Source organism: Pinus tabuliformis, chromosome 8 (assembly GCF_031772625.1).
Source record: "Pinus tabuliformis cultivar Carrire ecotype Pingquan chromosome 8, CPIR1, whole genome shotgun sequence".
NCBI classification, from domain to species: Eukaryota; Viridiplantae; Streptophyta; class Pinopsida; order Pinales; family Pinaceae; genus Pinus; species Pinus tabuliformis.
Window position 1 is genome coordinate 732,838,713 of NC_142294.1, and position 19,378 is coordinate 732,858,090.

Below are 19,378 nucleotides of genomic sequence, written 5' to 3' on the forward strand. Positions count from 1 at the left end.
TTCTGTATCACGAGTGAGCCAGGAGCCTGATTATCAGAAAGATTTGTCTTCCAAGAGTCTAAATGCCCCCGCGACATTGCAGAAAGAGTATAGATAATGCAAGGTTTTGTCGCAGATCTTAATTGTGTTTTATCCATCCATGCTAACCTGCATAAATAAAAATAAACCAAGAGATTAGTATGCTCTCTTCCTGCGCTTCGTACGATCAGGAAGATCAGAAAATCTATTGATTTATTCTCATAAAAATACTTTTTCTGGAAAATTGATCTGCATGAGCGAAAAATCATCTTAAATTTTTAGATTTTTGTTAAAAAAAAATCAAAAATAAAAAAAATTTCCACATAATAATAAAAACTGTATAATAACTGATACGACAAGTCCACCAATCTAACTACTCAAAAAAAAGAACTTCTAAATTCATAATAGATTTGTCAAAATCAGAGTGGGGTAGAAACTGCAACATCAATGCCTGTGCATGTCCCGCAGCATCACACGACCAGAGGGGCATTCGTATGAAACATGTCCACGACCACCACAGTTGTGGCAGATGAGAATTCCAGTGCACTCCCTACCGGTATGCCCTGGCTCGTTGCATGTCTTACAAATTATGTCATTAAATCTTCCACGCCTAACGTCAATAAATATTCCACCCCTATTACCATCAAAAATGAGAGCCTTGGGGCACTTCCTGGCCACATGACCATATATATTGCACAAATTACAAACTGGGTTGTTGGTGCAGTCATGAGCAAGATGCCCAGTCTTGCGACAGTTGTTGCATGCCTTCTCATTCGTACACTCGGCAACTATATGTCCTTGTTTGTAACAATTGTTGCAAAGCCTAATGTCTCCAGGGGGAAGCTCTAGAGCCATACAATCCCTGGAAAGATGACTAGATTTTCCGCATGTGTGACAAATGGGATCATTAGAACATTGACTTGCAACATGACCAGGCTCCCTGCAATTCCAACACAATGAATTTATGGTGCATTCCATAGCAATATGCCCAGGAAGCCCACAGTTGTTGCAAACTGCCACGTTTGGGCAAGCACGAGCAAAATGCCCAGGACGCTTGCAATTCTTGCAAGATTCATCCAACCTAGTGTGACGGAAATCCCTCATGTAGGGTGCGTTGTGGTAATATGACCAGTCGCTAACCACACCACTTCGGATGCGGCGGCTCCCCCTTTGTGGACTATCTCCATCCATACTGACTCCGCTTCAAAACCCTAAATCGCTTCAACCACACCAACAAAATGTAGGCCAACAAAACACACCCCTCCTCTTTCGATACTCCTTCCTCAGGTTTCAGACTCTCCTTTCTCCAGCATCAGACTCCAGGCCTCCGCGAACCCTAACAGAACTACTGATCTTCACGTCCCTCACTAGGGTTTTGAAGTTCAATTGCCACGAATATGCCTGTAGAAGAAAAAGAGGACATGCTGCCAGAGCACGTCAGAAAAATTCTCATGGCCTTGATGAAAGAAGAAAACGAAAGAAATCAGCTTGGAATATCCATGCAGATCTGATCCTCCTTGCAACACGTCAGTTCACTGAATATGCCTTAACGAAAAATCCTCCAAATATCCTACTATTTCACATTTTACATCTTGTTTTAAGTTTGTTTTGATTTGATTAGATTAGTTATGTTCTCATGTTTGTTATGTTTTTATTTGTATTAATATATATTAATGGTATTAATTGGATTAATATATTAATATATATTAATATGTTATCATTGTATTAATTGTAATTGGTTGTTATGTATTATATTGTAATTTGTTATATATATTATATATATATATATATAATGTAATTGTATATGATGTTTGTTATGTTAACTAATGTTTATTATATTTGTATTAATATATGTTATGATTGTATTAATATATTAATATGTTATAATTATATTAATATAGTTGTAAATTTTTTGTGATGATTGTTATGTTTGATATATTGTTTTATATTACATATGATTGTTATTGCTATATTAAGTTTGTTATCAAGTTTAAAAAATAAAAATAAAAATACAAACAAACAAACAAAAAATAATAGAAATAAAAAACATTGTTGTGTTTTGTGACAATTGTTGTCTTGAAGGATTTAAAAAGTGAACATTGGCATATGAAGGATATTGGCAATTTATAAAACAAAACTTTGGTGATATGAAAATTACAGGGACTGATTGAAAGTGCAAGAGTTGATACAAGTGCAAAAGTAAAAAAAATAAAAAAATCATGCAGGTTTGAAAATAAATAATGGAACACTTGGAAACAAATTTTGAGGATCAATTTATCAAACATTTGGAGGATTCTATAGATGATGATTATCTTGTTTCGATAGCTTCAAATTGGCATTAAACTCATAACATATTTATTTTGAATGCTTTTATATCACATACTAATATGCAGAACACAACAGATCTTTCTAATGCCAATCTTTTTTCCGAGCATATTTCATCTGACAAACAGGGAGTATTACTTTTCATGGTTATTTTTAAGAATGGATTAATTTTAATATCATGATTAAGTCAATTTCAACACTTTGATTTTCCTTAATATGTTTTATTTGGTATGAAATTTTTGCGTAAGAATCATGAAGGAACTGGCCATTTCTTCTAGAGCACACTTATGTTTTCTTTGTACCAAGTTTTTTACAGGTTACAGGATAATCAAGTATTCATTAAGGAGATTACATTGTGTGCACAATTGGTCTTCAAACGACTAAATTCATGAAAAAATTCTAAAGACAAATCCATGTCCACAACCATTACTTTGCAACGCCCTTCTTGCAAAAGATTTTGAATTCCACCAATTTTCCAACCATAAAGCATACCATTTCCATGTCCATTTTTCATAGCAAGATTTCTTTTCATTCACCATGCATTTCCTTTTATCTATTCCTAACCCATCAATAAAAGCCATTTTCCATTTCCATTTCCTTTTTCCTACCATTTTCCATTTCCAGCAATAAAACCCTACTTCTATATATCTCATTGAGTCAAATTCCTACAGTCTAATTATCTTTTTAAAAACTCCTAGAGGCTTGCATGCCTTAATGGCAAGTACTCTTGCTAATGAACAATGGGAGTACATTAATATCCCTTGTTCGTTGGATCTTGTAGGTGACTCAACTACAAAAAACTTATTCATACCTACAAAGATGTGTTAGGCATCTTGACTCCCATTGGAATCAATGGTGGGAGCTCTCGTGTTGGCTAGTGGCATCCATTAATGGCCACTAAGTCAACAACTTATTGCTATGTTCGACACCAACAAATTTAATCACATAGTAAGATTTGTGCCATCGATCGTTGAAGACTTGAAGACCCATATTTTGTAGCAGATGAAGCAGATTTCGTTTCATTGTTTTTCAGTTTGTCATGACTTGAGGACAAGTCAATAAATAAGGTTGGGGAGAGGAAGATGTAACTTTTATATTTTGTATAACTTCCAAGCCATATAGATTTTCAGCCATATTCAGCAGACTCATCAGATTCATCAGACTATCTAGTAGCAGATACGAAAATACAGATCCATCTTTCATCCACAACTTGCCTCAAATCATAATTGCAACAGCTGAACATGCATGATTCATCCACTTCTTTAGGTAAGTAAGGTATGATGTTTTCTAACCTTTAATCTTGAAATTCTTTTTAGATGCTAAAATTATGATATTCGGAAAATATTCCACTATTTAACTATTCCCTTTCTCATTAAAAATTGCCAAAAACCATCAGTTGGGGAGGGGGGATTTCACACTTCATTTTTTTTCCTCATTCATATTACATCTTAACCCACATAGTCTTCCCACAATAAAAACTACTACAAAATGATGAGAATATTAAATGACTTCTTAAAATGATTGATCTCAACAAAGTAAATAATGATTGTAAACATAAGAACCAATCATTAAAAAGAGATCTCAACAAAGTAAATAATGATTGTAACACAAGAACCAATCATTAAAATATGTAAACACTTTGCAAAAATAAAAAGTTATCCAAAGATGTGCAAATTTAAAAGGAAGTCCATGATTGAAAGATGGTTGTTACACAAGAACCAAACATCTTACAAAAGGAAGCTCATATAAGAATCAAATCAAACAAGTGATTGTAGTAGCTTGCATGAGGACATGCAAGAGCTTCAGTTGGGGAGTATGTTGGGCTCCAAAAATGTCATACAAATATCACTCATTACCATACATTTTTCACCTATGCTTCCATTATATCACTCACTATTCACCACCTTGTCACTCCATATTCCCTATTATTCACCATTAATGGGTCTCATTTATATTTTCCAAATATTATTTATTTTTAAGCATTTTTGAGAGAAATTCTTGATTAAATATTAGAAAATAATATATTTTACTTTATATATGGAAAGTGGGTTGTTTTTGTGACATGTGTAGGTGCCAAGGAAGCTTCCAAGACACCTTTATGTGGCCTTGAAGGATCAAATTCGAATTTGAAGAGATAGACCTCATGAAGAAGATGATGATCTCATGGAGAAGATCAAGCACAAAAGGGGGTTATGTGTCTATATGGTTGAGAGATTTATGGAACTAAATGAGAGATTAGCGGATGATCATTATGAGTTTGTTACTCATCCCATTGTATAAATAGGAGTACAATCTCCTCCATTTGTAATCTTAGAATGTTGAAGTTTTTGTAATCTTAGAATTTTGGAGTATGTAATCTTAGTAGAGTTGTAATCTTAGAGTTAGTTTGTAATGGAGATTTTGGAATAAAGGATCATACTTTAATTTTACTTCTACATTTGAGTCTCCATTGAAGCGGTGTGCTTGTGGAGTTACGGAGGGCCCCCATGGCCTCACTTGCATGCTTATTTTCTTATTTTAGGTATAATTTATTTTATGTTTTTGTTTGATTTCAGCTTTCAAGTTTTATTAAATGTTCTACTATTGGAAGGATCTTATTTGAAAGTGTTTTTGTAAAAGAACCATAAGATCTCCTACAATTATTAGATCTAGGTTTATTTCATTTCAGCTTTTAATTTCTTATTAGATGTTCTAATGTTGGAAGAGATATTGGAGAATATGTTCTTGTAAGAGAATCATAGATCTCAAACAATTGTTAGATCTAAGTTTGATTAGTTATTGAAAGAGATCTTAATGATCTGTTTTTGTAAGGGGACTTTAAGATCTTGGACAAATTAGGAATCTTTCTAGATCTATATATTTTAGATAGGCACTTCTAAGTTTACCTTCCTGGGTTGACATTAAATTAAACTCTAATTTGCATCCGCATTTTAGACCAAACATTTTGGCGTCGTTGCCGGGAAGTGCAACTAGAAGGATTTAGTATTTATTTTATGCATTTGTTTTTATGGAATAATTTGTGGAACTTGGTGACAGCAGGTTCGTAAAGGAGTTCAAAGTTTGGAGCATTTTTATTTTCACATCTAGTTAATTTAAATTCAGTTTTTATTTTAAACCCCCCCATTTCTCACTAATCCATCTACGGATGAGGGCTTTGACAATGTTGAACAGGTACTTCTTGAAGAGCAAGGACAATCACCTTGAGCCAACTCCAAGACAGGATACTCACATACTTGTAAAATATAACGTAGAATTTTTAAATCTTGATGTGAACATGTTCAAAATTTTAATCCGTAGATGGCTTCACTCGAAGCATGTTTTTACTTAGAAAATAAAACAGCTTTCAAGTTAATGTAGAATAGATTAAAAATAAAAATAAAACGAGATCATGTAGAATTTCGTCATAGAATTTCATCGTAGAATTTCATCATAGAATTTCCTTGAAGAATTTTCTTTTAGTCTTGAATAAAAAGAGCCGCTTCATCTTTGCATTTCTATGTCTTGTTTCTGTATCACGGGTGAGCTAGGAGCCTGATTATCGAAAAGATTTGTCTTCCGAGAGTCTAAATGCCCCTGCGACATTGCAGAAGGAGTATAGATAATGCAAGGTTTTGTCACAGATCTTAATTGTGTTTTATCCATCCATGCTAACCTGCATACATAAAAATAAATCAAGAGATTAGTATGCTCTCTTCCTACGCTTCGTGCGATCAAGAAGATCAGAAAATCTATTGATTTATTTCAATAAAAATACTTTTGCTGGAAAATTGATCTGCATGAGCGAAAAATCATCTTAAATTTTTAGATTTTTGTTTAAAAAAAAATCAAAAATAAAATTTTTTCCACATAATAATAAAAACTGTATAATAACTGATATGACAAGTCTACTAATCTAACTACTCAAAAAAAAAGAACTTCTAAATTCATAATAGATTTGTCAAAATTAGAGTGGGGTAGAAACTGCAACATCAATTCCTGCTCATGTCCTGCAACATCACACGACCAGAGGGGCATTCGTATGCAACATGTCCACGACCACCACAGTTGTGGCAGATGAGAATTCCAGTGCACTCCCTATCGGTATGCCCTGGCTCGTTGCATGTCCTACAAATTATGTCATTAAATCTTCCATGCCTAACGTCAATAAATATTCCACCCCTATTACCATCCAAAATGCGAGCCTTGGGGCACTCCCTGGCCACATGACCAGATATATTGCACAAATTACAAACTGGGTTGTTGGTGCAGTCACGAGCAAGATGCACAGTCTTGCGAGAGTTGTTGCATGCCTTCTCATTCGTACACTCGGCAGCTATATGTCCTTGTTTGTAACAATTGTTGCAAAGCCTAATGTCTCCAGGGGGAAGCTCTGGAGCCGTACAATCCCTGGAGAGGTGACCAGATTTGCCGCATGTGTGACAAATGGGATCATTAGAACATTGACTCGCAACATGACCAGGCTCCCTGCAATTCCAACACAGTGAATTTATGGTGCATTCCACAGCAATATGCCCAAGAAGCCCATAGTTGTTGCAAACTACCGCGTTTGGGCAAGCACGAGCAAAATGCCCAGACGCTCGAGCAATGATAGATGATCTCTGAGAAGCGATGTAGTGGATACATTCCTTTGAACTTTGTTACAATGAGGCTTAAGGGAATTTTTAGTATTAAACAACAAATCAAAACCCTAAACAACCAAAAACCTAACCTTAGGAGATGGAACACCAAGAGTTTGTGGGCTCCGTTGGGGTTAGTTGGGAAACCAACTTCCAGGGCTCATAACTTGGTCATATGATCTTTGTTTGGCACATACAATACCTCATTAGAAAGGTCTCTTTGAGTACTATAGGATTTGATATGTCCAAGAGCCAACTATAGACATAAAAAACATTATTTAGGGGTTCAAAAGAGCTCCAAAAATTCAGGACCCGAAAAAGTGATAAAAATAGTAAATACTGCTATAATCAAGGAAAATGATGAAACCAAATGGAGGTCTAGGTGGAATAGGTGGGTGTCCACAAATATCCACCTGGATCAGTCCTCCCCCTTAGGAATCAATGATCTCTATTGCATACAGAGCCTCCATGACATGAGTGTTGTGTGTGGAGCCTGATTATCTTCTTTATTCAGAGGTATCACCGCATTGGAAACTAGTTCGTAATGTGGCGGCAATGCCACCTGTAATATGAGCACCCACAAAGTTAAAATTAGATGTAAAATTTCCTTGTAAAATGTTGTAATTTCGTATCCAATCTGGGACGTTCATTAGGCGGAGATCTGACGGTAGAATTTATGTTTAATTTAGGGTCTTTTTCCCTAGAAGGAAACCCCTCACTATATAGGATGGAATTGTATTGCGTCTATGTAGATTTGTATTCTGAGTGAGAAAGGGAGAGGATATTGAGCGAGAGAGAAGAAGGAATTACAAAAGATCTGTTGTAGGTTGTATCTCTTCAGTTTGCTGGATAATATAAAAGGAAGGACAGGTTGTTTCTTTGTGGACATAGCCCAAATTGGGTGAACCACGTATATCTGTGTCTCTCTTGTTTTATGTGTTTTCTTTGTTTATATTTATGCAATATATTTTATGTGTTCCATTGCTCTATAATATATAATTTTCTAACAATGAGGAAATTTCTATTGAACTTGGTCCCTAATGAGTCACTTACCTGGTGAAGAAGTTTCCCTGCCTTGTCAACTTGATATAGTTGGATCCTTTGCTGGAAATAATTCTTGATCTGTTTGTCCATGATCCTATTAGTTGTGTCATGTTCGATAGAGCTTGGTTTAAGCTCTGTTGGTGTCAATTGCTCAAGAATGTCATATGTGTCCAACAATGGGAGAAAGTATGGCCGCAACCGATCCACATTGGATACTGGGTGTGGGTCAGGGAATGATGGAATGCTGATCTCGAAAGCATTGTCCCCTACAGCCTTAGTGATCATGTAAGGCCCATATCAAAGTGAACGAAGCTTGGGGTGGGCCCCAGTGAGGTGCTCCCTCTACAAATGTAACCAAAAATTTTCGCCCACCTAAAACTTGTGTGGCATCCAATGTTGATCATGACGCTATTTTTACTTAGCATTTTATTTTTTCAATATGTCATGGACCTACCAGAGGATGTTCTAAATGTGCTCAATGAAGCTATTAGCCTTGTCATCTTCGGACTGGACATGAGTCGAATCTACCTGAGTAGCTGAAAATGGTATTGAAACATCAATGAGACATAGTGGTTGGAATCCCAATCCCACCTAAAAGGGGTTGTGGCCAATTGAGTTGTTGAGAGCCTCGTTGTAGTTGTGTTGGACATAGGGGAGGCTCTCTTCCCATGTGCATGGGTGCTTCGAGTTGTACATGCACATGATGTGCATGATCATCCTGTTGATGACCTCTGTTTGACCATTAGTTTAGGGGTTGAAGGGCATGGACTTAGTGAGCTTGGTATCCAACAATGACCAGAGGCTTGACTAGAATGGACTTAGGAACCGATTGTCCTGATCTAAGATAATGGAATGTGGGATCCCAAAGTGTAACCATACTCTTTCAAAGAAGCATTTGGCACTGGCTTCTATTGCGATACTCTTGTTGTGGGTTTTCAGAATGGTCATCTTAGAGAATCTATTGATGACCATGAAAACATAGTCATTTACATGCTTGGTATAACGAAGGCTCGACATGTAATCCATGGACATGGATTCCTAGGGTTGGCTAGGAATCGGAAGAGGAGTATACAGGCCTTGCGTTTCTACTGTAGGTTTGGAAATGACTCAGGAAGTGTAGGATCTGATGTACTTCCAAACATCTCATTGAAGGCTTGGCCAATAAAAATACTTCTATAGCACTGCCACTGTCTTTTCTACCCCAAAATTCCCAGCGGCCCGACTGTAATGCGCCTCCAAAATCATCTTGGAACGCTTGCTTGAAGGAACACAGAGGTGTCCAAGGTGGCATAACATTGTCTCCTAGAGGTGAAAATATGGGACTTGCTTACCTTACAGGAGCATCTACTGTGTGGTGCTGAATTCTAGATCTCTCTTATAAATATGTATCCATTGCGAAGTCTCGTGTCCATAAGAGTCAAGCATAGTGGTCAGCGACATAACTGGTAATCAACTGAGGCAGTCTACAACATTATTGGAGTTTCCATTCTTATACTTAATGTTCAGATGGAATTGTTGCATATATGTGGACCATTTATAATGGTGATCATTCTGCACCTTTACTTGTGTTTTTATGAACGACGAGGGTCGGTGGTGTTGAAAATGCAACAAGAAATTCCTAATTTAAGTTTCCCTTGATTAAATTAGGAGAAATGTGAATTTCAATTTCAATAGAATAGTTGGAGGCAGTTAATTGAGGTGACATGGCTTTTCTCACTGAGTTAACTCAATAAATTCGAGTTGGATACACTTGAGTTCATTTTTACATGATTGATTGCTAATTTGTAGCAATTTGTTTCAGTTAATTTGAGTTATTATCAGTGTAACTAGTTCTCACTGTCAGTAGAACTAGTGGAGGTTCAGTCAAGAGTGTGTAACTTTTTTCACACTGAGTGATCATCGAGTTAACTAATCAATCAGCCCAAAATAGTTATTTCATGTAGAGAATTTGAGTTACCCAGTTGAGATTGGAGTTCAAGGGCAATGTACTATTAGTTGTAAACTAGTTCAAGTTGTATAGGTGGTGCATGGAGTCAAATAAGGGCCTAAAGGAATTGCGCAATTCTCAATGATAAATTTCCCTAATTAATAGGGGTTAATTCCTCATCAAATAGCACAAGGAAATAAGGGCTTGGAGGCTCAAAATTTTGGTTAAGTATTGGCTAAGGTCATTCAATTAAGTAGAGGATTGAAGATATATGTCCAGGTTGAGCTCAAGCTTGAGAAAAGCATATTGTATTCATCTAGATTCTTTGATTAATGCAATATAGATAGCAAGGGGTTTTGAGTAGTTTCTTTCCCCTAGACAAATATTTATATATGTGTGTTAAACCTCGATTCATGTTAATGATTTGTGTTCTCGATCATGACTTTACTTCCACAAATCAGTAGAGTAGCTTCTAGTCTTCTGATTTAGTAAATTTCATGAGAAATTTAGAATATACACATTAATTTCTACATGGTATTAGACCTAGATTTACAATAGAGAATATATTTCGAAGTTTTCATTACAAGAAGTTCAAATTTGAAGATCAGTGTTACAGGTTTTCTCCAAGAATGAGAAGTTGGATTTCAATGGACTTAGGCTTTAGTATGTTTTGGAAGGAAAAAAAACTTTTGTGGCATGGAAGATTCACATGGAGGCCGTATTGGATGGTCTTCTGATTTAGTAAATTTCATGAGCAACTTATAATATACACATTAATTTCTACATGGTATTAGACCTAGATTTACAATAGAGAATATATTTCGAAGTTTTCATTACAAGAGGTTCAAATTTGAAGATCAGTGTTACAGGTTTTCTCCAAGAATGAGAAGTTGGATTTCAATGGACTTAGGCTTTAGTATGTTTTGGAAGGAAAAAAAACTTTTGTGGCATGGAAGATTCACATGGAGGCCATATTGGATGGTAATGGGATACTAGAATACAACAAGAAAGATGTAGCAAAACCCCCAAAATCTCATGCCCAGGATCTTTCTTAGTGGAAGAAGGATGTGGCTAAAGCGAGGAGGATCATATTGGAGGGAGTTCAGGATAATATTGTCTCAAATATCCACAGGAAAAAGACTTTTTTCGTGATGTGGAAAAAATTGATTGAGTTGTTTGAGAATAATAGTGGCCATAGGAAGCTTGAAGTCAAGGACAAGCTTCGAAGTAGTAAGATGAAAAATAATGAAACAATTTCGCAGTTTCTGAGCAGGTTTACAAAGTGTCGTGATGAACTTGGCGGGGTTGGTGTTACTATCCCTTAACAAGATCTAGTAGCTCTATCCCTCTTTGGACTTCCTAAGATTTTGCATAGTCATCAAGATTTAGTAAATGGCAGATAGAAACTACCAAGCTGGGAGTTGTTTTGGTTTGTTCTAGTGCAGGAAGAAATAAGGTGGAGCAACATAGATGGGACCTCTTCCAAACAAGAGGAAGAGGACTTTGCATTAGTCAAAAAGGGAAAGAAGACTAAGGGGAATAAGTCCCAAGGTGAGGCTCATTCCAGCCAAGAGGGCAAGCAGAAAAACTTGTCGAAAATCAAGTGCTTTCATTGTCATGAATTCAGGAACTAGGCCACGAAGTGTCCACAAACGAAGGCAAACAAGAAGGATCTTGTAGTAGCAGCAGCAAGTGAATATTTTTCTTCACAGTTTTAGATTGACTTCACCCTCATCGCATGCATGGTGAGCACAACGATGGGGAGCATGTAGTACCTGGATAGTGGTGACTCTTTCCACATGATAGGGAACAAAGAATTTTTTAGTGACTTAGAGGAGAAATATCTCCATATGATCATTGATTTTGGAGATGATGAAAGATATACTGCGACTAGGATCGGTATTGTCACATTTCAGAGGGATTCATTCTCCCCTCTTAGGCTCAAGGATCTGATGTTTGTTCTGAGTCCAAAGAATAATCTTGTCTTCATAGTTGTGTTGGAGGACCATGGCTACAATGTGATATTCAGTAAAGGGAAGGCTTTCCTAAGACATATCGCCATGAGATAGGTGAAGCATATCAGTGTTTGAGTCAAGAACCTATATGCACTTGAGGTAGAAGATGCATGCAAATCCTTGAGGAAAAAGGTAGAGACTAGAGATTTGGTGGTTGAGAGGGAGCATGTTAGACATCTAAACATGTAGCCTCAAAAGAAGCCTCAAGAAGTTGTTGAGCAACCACAAATGGAGAAGTAGAGAGGAGGTAGAGTGGATACACCCACTCAAGCAATGACTTCCAGTAGGGGGAGAGTTCGAGCCAAGTGGTAAGAGGGAGAACATGTAGTTATACTTATAGGAGTGATGTGGAGTGATGTAGATCCTTAGTCCAAGAGTTGCAGAAATTTGGGTATGGTCCATTAATGAGACCACCTCATGGATCATTACCTTTCTAAAGGGGACCACATTATTCAATAACAGGAGGATCAGTTTCATTTAGATACTGAGGATTGCATAGAAGTGTTAAGAAAAAATGAGGTTCAGTAGCAGAGTCGACAACAACACAATTTTCCTAGTAGACAACTGCAGACACAGTTGATTCAGTTTATTATTTTTGGATGCTTCTTAGTTGTAGTTGTTGTGGTAGCAGCAGCAACAGAGAGAAGTGTTGCATGCAGTACATTCCAAAGGTTCTATATCGGGGTAGATGTGAATCCATTTCTTGCTGAGAGCGAGTTTTGAAAATGCAGCAAGAAATTTCTAATTTAATTTTCCCTTGATTAAATTAGGAGAAATTCGAATTTGAATTTTAGCAGAATACTTGGAGGCAGTTAACTGAGGTGACATGACTCTTGTCACTCCGTTAACTCAGCAAATTCGAGTTGGAGACACTTGAATTCAGTTCTACATGATTTATTGCTAATTTGTAGCAATATATTTCAGTTAATTTGAGTTATTGTCAGTGTAACTAGTTCTCACTATTAGTAGACCTAGTGGAGGTTCAATCAAGGGTGTGTAACTTTTTCCACACTAATTGATCATCCAATTAACTGATCAATCAACCAAAAAAAAATTGTTTCATGTAGATAATTTAAGTTACCCAGTTGAGATTGGAGTTCAAGCGCAGTGTACTATCAGTTTTAAACTAGTTCAAGTTGTACATGTGGTGCATGCAATCAAAGAAGGGCCTAGAGAAATTGCGTAATTCTCAATGATAAATTTCCCTGATTAATAGGTCTAATTCCTCATCAAGCAACACAAGGAAATATGGGCTTGGAGGCTCGAAATTTTGGCTAAGCATTGGCTATGGTCATTCCTTTAGGCAGAAGATTGATGATACAGGTCCATGTTGAGCTCAACCTTGAACAAGGCATGTTTTATTCATCTAGATTCTTTTATTAATGTAATATAGATAGTAAGGGGGTTTGAGCAGTTTCTTTCCCCTAGATAAATCTCTATGTATGTGTGTTAAATATTGATACATGTTAATGATTTTTTCTCGATCATGAATTTGCTTCAATGGATTAGTAGAATAGCTTCTAGTCTTGTGATTTAGTAAATTTCATAATCATTTTAGAATCTACACATTAATTATTTTTATAGCTGGTATGTGTGGATGATTGTTTCCTTACCCAGGAATGTAATGCTTCCATTGTTGGTAGGCCTGCACAATGGAATTTCCTTGTCATAGGTGGGACACTTTTAGACTGTATCTGTATGTATCTCACTATAATATTCCACCAGATGCCATGTTTGGAAAGAACTACAACAATAGCATAGTGAGAGTCATTTGTCTCAATTTCAAATGGTTGTTGCAGGTCTAGTAATGTGAGAATTAGTGTCGAGCAAAGGTGATGCTTCAACTTGGTAAATTCCTTCTAATGGGATTCATACCAAAAGAAATTTTATTTCACTCTAACCTTGGTGACTTGACTCAACAGAAAGGTGATATGAGAGAATCCCAACACGAACCTGCGATAGAAATTGGAAAGACCCGGAAATCTGTGGAGCTATGTTAGAGTGGTTGGGGCTGGATAATCCTGAATAACTTGTATCTTGGTTTGGTCCATAGGCACACATTTCTTATCAATGATGTACAATAGATATTGAACCTAGGTCATACCAAAAGTACATTTCTCCAAATTGGCACACAAATTATGTTGTCGCAGGGTTTCGAGGACCTATCAGATATGGTGTATGTGCCCTTCCCAAGTCTGTGAAGATCAGGATTTTTTCCAGGTACACTACCACGAACGAGTTGGTGAAGGGTCATAAGATGTCATCCATCAGTTGAATGAAGGTTGCGGGGGGATTCGTTAACCCAAAAGGCATCACCATCCATTTGATAAGGCCCTCCTTTGATCTGAATGAAGTCTTCCACATATCTACGAGTTCAATTGGTAACTGGTGATAAGCAGACTTCAAGTCAATCTTACTAAAATATTTTACCCCCTTGAGCTAGGCCACAAGGTCATCAATTCGTGGGATTGGATACCTATTCAAAAAAATGATCTTATTCAATTCTCGATAGTCAATACAGAGCCTCCAGTTTCTGTCCTTTTTATGTACCAACATGATCGAGCTCCCACAAGGTGATGAAATTTTCCTCATGTGCCCATTCTACAATAGCTCCTGAATCTTCCTCTTGATATCATTGTTCTCCATAACAAAGTGTCAATAGATTAGTCCATTGGGTAGCAGCGTGCCCAGGATCAAATCGATGGGGCGATTGACCTGACAGTGTAGGGGTACCCCTCTGCATGAGGTGAAGATGTCCCTATACTCCTACATGACCTTTTCCATCTATTTTTTCCGTGCGGAGGAGCCCTGTATGAAGGTTGTGGAGGTAGCCATGATATTCTTCTTGTTCTGAGGGCAAATCATAAGGAAGACAAATTTCCTGGTCTAGGAAATTATCTCACTGCATTTTTTAGCAGAGTTCAAAGAAAGGGAAATAGGCAGTGCTACCTTTAGTATCCTATACAATTTTTGACCCAAAGTAATAATAACATAATGAGATATAGATTCATTTACAACGCGATGCTTCCATAGGTATGACTGACCTAATAAAACAACACAGATTTCCATAGGGGTGACATCGCACAATACCTCATCTACAAAAGACTTGATGCTATAAGGTAGGTGACACTGTTGGCTAACACGAAGATCTCACCCTTGGTGGAGACACCAAATGGTGCACAGTTCTGGGTGCGACATTGTTGGTAGCTTCAATCTCTTAAAGACCTCAGATGATATTAGGTTCTTCTGGCTCCTATTGTGAATGATGAACTGCATCGGCGAACCCTTTACCCACATCTATGAGTGGAAGAGGCGTTCCCCATCCTCTCAATGCTCAGGATCCACGTTTTGGAGCTTATTGGTGGCTACCATCATAGTGGATTCAACATCGATGATCTTCTTTCCCTTGGCACTTCCCTTATTGATTTCTTGCTCAGAATCATAGCATGCATTCGTCTCCAATTCTTTCACCTCAACCACTAGCTCCTACTTTGTGCGACATTCATTTGTGCTATGAGTGGGTGTTTTATGGAACTCACACCACTTGTCGATGTCTTACTTCACCTTCCCATTATTCTTGGCTTTCAGCTTCGAGGATTTGTCCTAGCGGGTCACGACTTGACTCTGCCCTTTTTTCTGTAGCTTGGGAGTGCCTTTTCTCTTCTTTGGGTTAGCAAACCCAAAGTCTCACTTCTTTTGCTTGAATTTCTTCTCAATATTGATAGCATATTAGTATGTTGTACCAAGAGAGCAGATGTCCAGGAACTCCATTTCCTCAATATAATTTTTGCAAACAACTGCGGTACTTGAGCACCAAATGTTTCTCAGATTCTTTGATACCCAAATTTGTGTGCAGGGTATGGAAACAATTCATCATCTCATTCACATCTTGATCCCTTTGTTGTCATAGTGTAGTCCATTGTATGTACTTGTACTCATAGCTCCCCATGGGGTAATATCATTCCTTGATGGTGTCTCAGAAAGAATTCCAAGTGGGTGTGGTGGAAAACATTGAGGGTTCTATATCATTCCTATGTTCATAGTAAGTTTCCCACAAGTCCTTGACATGGGGGGTGGCTTTGAGGAGTGAAAAGGTAATATTTTCACTATTGGAAAAATCATGAACCAAAAAATATGCTTCTAATATATTTAACCATATATCTATTATGTCTACATCTATCTGGCATTCAAATATGAGAATGTCAAAGTTGACTTGTAGCTTGAAGAGAGTGCAGCCTCTAGAGTGGTTTTTAGATGAAGATGTGTCACATGTGGGCATCCACTGAAGGATATAGGAAAAGTTATCCATCATCGCATTCCTTTGTCACTCAAGGGCTTCTTCGAGCAATATTTTGAAGGGATCTCTTACTCCCTCATCTTTCTTTTCTTCCTCCATGAGAGATCGTCACGAATTACGTGGTTGGTCTTGCAAAGGTTCAACCAGTTCAAGCTTTTAACTCCTTATACCCCAACCTTGTTGGGGACATGCCAAGAAAAGCAGAGAAAGAGTAGACTGCTTTGATACCACTGATCTGGAATTATGTAGGAACACAAAAAGATATAGATATAAACATAAACACAGAGATGTGACAGGAACAAATCTTCATTTCATTAATATCAAAGAACTGTAATATGCTCACACATAGAATGGAAATAAATGAGCTTGGGCGATGGAAGCTTACCTCTGAGAAGAGATGTGGTGAATACATGCCTCTATTCTATGTTGCATTGAGTCTCAAGGGATTTTTTATTATTAAAAAATGAAGGGAAACCCTAACCCTAGGAGATGGAACGCCAAGTGTTTTTGGGCCCCATTGGGGTTAGTTAGGTAACCAACTTCCCAGGGTCATAACTTGGTCATATGATCTCCATTTGGTGCGTATGATACCTCATTAGAAATATCTCTCTAATTACTACAAACTAATTAAAAAAAAACATATCAAGGTATGTTTCGTATAAATTTTATGTTTTCTAGCTCACCATAATTTTGGAGATATAACCTATGGAATTTAGGGTTTGTGAATGGTCTTGAAATTAGTCTCAAAGGAGTGGTCATGGCATTTCTTCTATAATTTTTTATGGGACACTTAAATTTTTTTAATTTTTCATATATATAAGGGGACATACAAAATTAAAATCTCATAAGTGCTAATAATCTCATATATAGAGATCAAAAGGTTACCCATCATTAAAGTTTTAAAGGCATGAAAATTACAAGTGACATAACTTTTTATTAGAATATCACTGACTAAAATTCATAATAAATAGGAGTACTAATATGTTTCCAAAAAAAGGTCCAAAAGCTACTACATCAATTAAATCTCCTGAAGGCTCCTTTATGAATTTTGAAGAAAGTGAAGACTTAGAATTTAGGTTCTCCTAATTAGAGAAGAAATTTAATGAAATGGATGGTAGTATGTTCAAAAAAGTGGATTGATCATATTATCAAGAAAACCTTTCTTACGCAACTAGATCACAAAATAGAAGAAAAGATAGGTCAATGAATTGGAATTAGCCTCTTCAAGGGGGAAACCTCCTTTACATCACATAAATAAACAATTCTTGGATGATACAAATGACAAGACCTCCTTTCTATATATAGTCTAAGGGGTCACAATATAATCAAAGCCTAGATAACAATAATAATGTAAGGGAAGAACAATAACAATAAAGGGGCTACACTAGTATTATAGGGACCTAACATGACCCTCTCATTCAAAAAAAGTATTTTCCTCAATGCTTGAGTAGTTATGGATGCTTCTGTATAAAATTCTCATCCTCCCATGTGGAATATTCAACGAGTAAGTTCTTCCACTTAATGAGATACTCTGAAATTGATCGATTTCGTAGTTGTCGGGTTCTTATTTCTATGTCTGCTTTAGGATCCAATATGATTTTTCCTTATTTGTCAAGTTCTAACAATATTGTTTGAACTAAGAGCTTGTCACTGATAACCTTCTTTAAGCATCAAACATGGAAATCTGGGTGTACTCAAGAAGATGTAGGAAGCTCCAATTTGTATGCCATAGTATTAATGTTCTGCAACACCTTGTAAGGACCATAGTACTTGGGTTATAATTTATTATCCTTCTTATATTTCTTGAGGGACATTTGTTTGTATGGTTGTAGCTGTAAAAATACCCAATTGCCTATTTCAAAACTTCTTTCACTACATTGTTGATCTGCTTGTTGTTTTATTCGATTATGTGCCGGAGTAAGGTTATCCTTTAATAGTTGGATAATTTTTTGTTGACACTCTATGTGATATTCCACTACTTTAAACTTATAAGTTTCTCTTAAAGAAGATGTGATGGATGGTGGATGATATCCATAAAATGCCATAAATGGGGTCATTTTCCCTGTAGTATGGAAGGAAGTGTTATACCACCATTTAACCAGAGGTAAGCACTTGACTCATTATGTTTGTTTATTAGATACAAAGTAATGAATATATACTTCAAAAAAAAATCACTATCTCGGTTTTCCCCTCATATTGAGGATGATAAGATTATCTATGAGATAATTAAGTACCAAGACAAGAAAATAATTTTGACCAAACATTTCTAGTGAAAATGGGATCTCTATCACTTACAATAATCTTTGGGTTTCCATGTAGCTTTTGAATTGTTTCCATAAATGCAGTAGCAACTGTATTGGATTTAAAAGGATGAGATAATGCACAAAAGTGTGCATACTTGGTAAGCATATCCACTACCTCCATGATGACACTCTTTCCTTCGGAATTGAGTAAACCTATGATAAAATCTACTGATACCTCCTCCCAACACTGACTTGTAATGGCTAAAGATTGTAACAGACTCAGGGTGTTAATTGTCTCAACTTTATTTTTTTGGAAAACTAAACATTCTGCCACAAAATTATAAATATCAGATTTAAGGCCATCCCAAAAAAAAATCATTCTTGACCCTGCGCTAAGTTTTTAAAAATCCTAAGTCCCCTCCTAAAAGGGAGGTGTGTAATTCCAAAAGAATATTTTGTTTGAGCCGAGACTTATTACATATATATAAGCGATCTTTATACCATAATGAATCATTTTTCCATATAAATGTATTAGATGTACTAGGATATTGTTGCAACTTTTGAATGAGTGTCCACACCTCTTCATCATTCTTCCATTCATTCCTTGCTTCAGTTATCCAATCTGGTTGGATAATATAAATGGTATAGATAAATGTTTCCACATCCTCATCCTTTCTTAAGAGTGCATCTGTAACAACATTTTTCTTCCCTATTTTGTAGATGATTTCAAAGTCATAACCCAACATCTTTGTGACCCATTTTTGTTGCTCTTCTGAAGATAATATTTGTTCCAAAAATTATTTAAATCTATCATGATCTATTTCTACCTTGAAGTGTCTTCCCATTAAGTAAGGTTTCCATTTATTTAGTGTATGTATTATTGCCAACATTTC

At 36.5% G+C, this 19,378-nt stretch overlaps 2 protein-coding genes across 2 annotated transcripts in view; both read right to left on the reverse strand.

Annotated features, from left to right (window-relative positions):
* Positions 1 to 453: 453 nt before the first annotated feature.
* On the reverse strand, positions 454 to 1,209 carry LOC149237673 (uncharacterized). The gene has a single exon (XM_089366855.1). It carries the CDS (start codon positions 1,207 to 1,209, stop codon positions 463 to 465), a length of 747 nt encoding a protein of 248 aa, XP_089222981.1. The 3' UTR covers positions 454 to 462.
* Positions 1,210 to 6,311: 5,102 nt separating this feature from the next.
* Positions 6,312 to 19,378, reverse strand: part of LOC149237674 (uncharacterized) — a 38,647-nt gene continuing 25,580 nt past the window's right edge. Inside the window, exon 2 of the mRNA XM_089369351.1 lies at positions 6,312 to 6,941. Within this exon, the coding sequence (XP_089225477.1) occupies positions 6,312 to 6,941 (630 nt within the window). The remainder of the gene's footprint in view (positions 6,942 to 19,378) is intronic.

Excerpts from the sequence above, each read along its gene's own strand:
- LOC149237673 (XM_089366855.1), bottom strand. The coding sequence starts at position 1,209 with ATGGATGGAGATAGTCCACAAAGGGGGAGCCGCCGCATCCGAAGTGGT.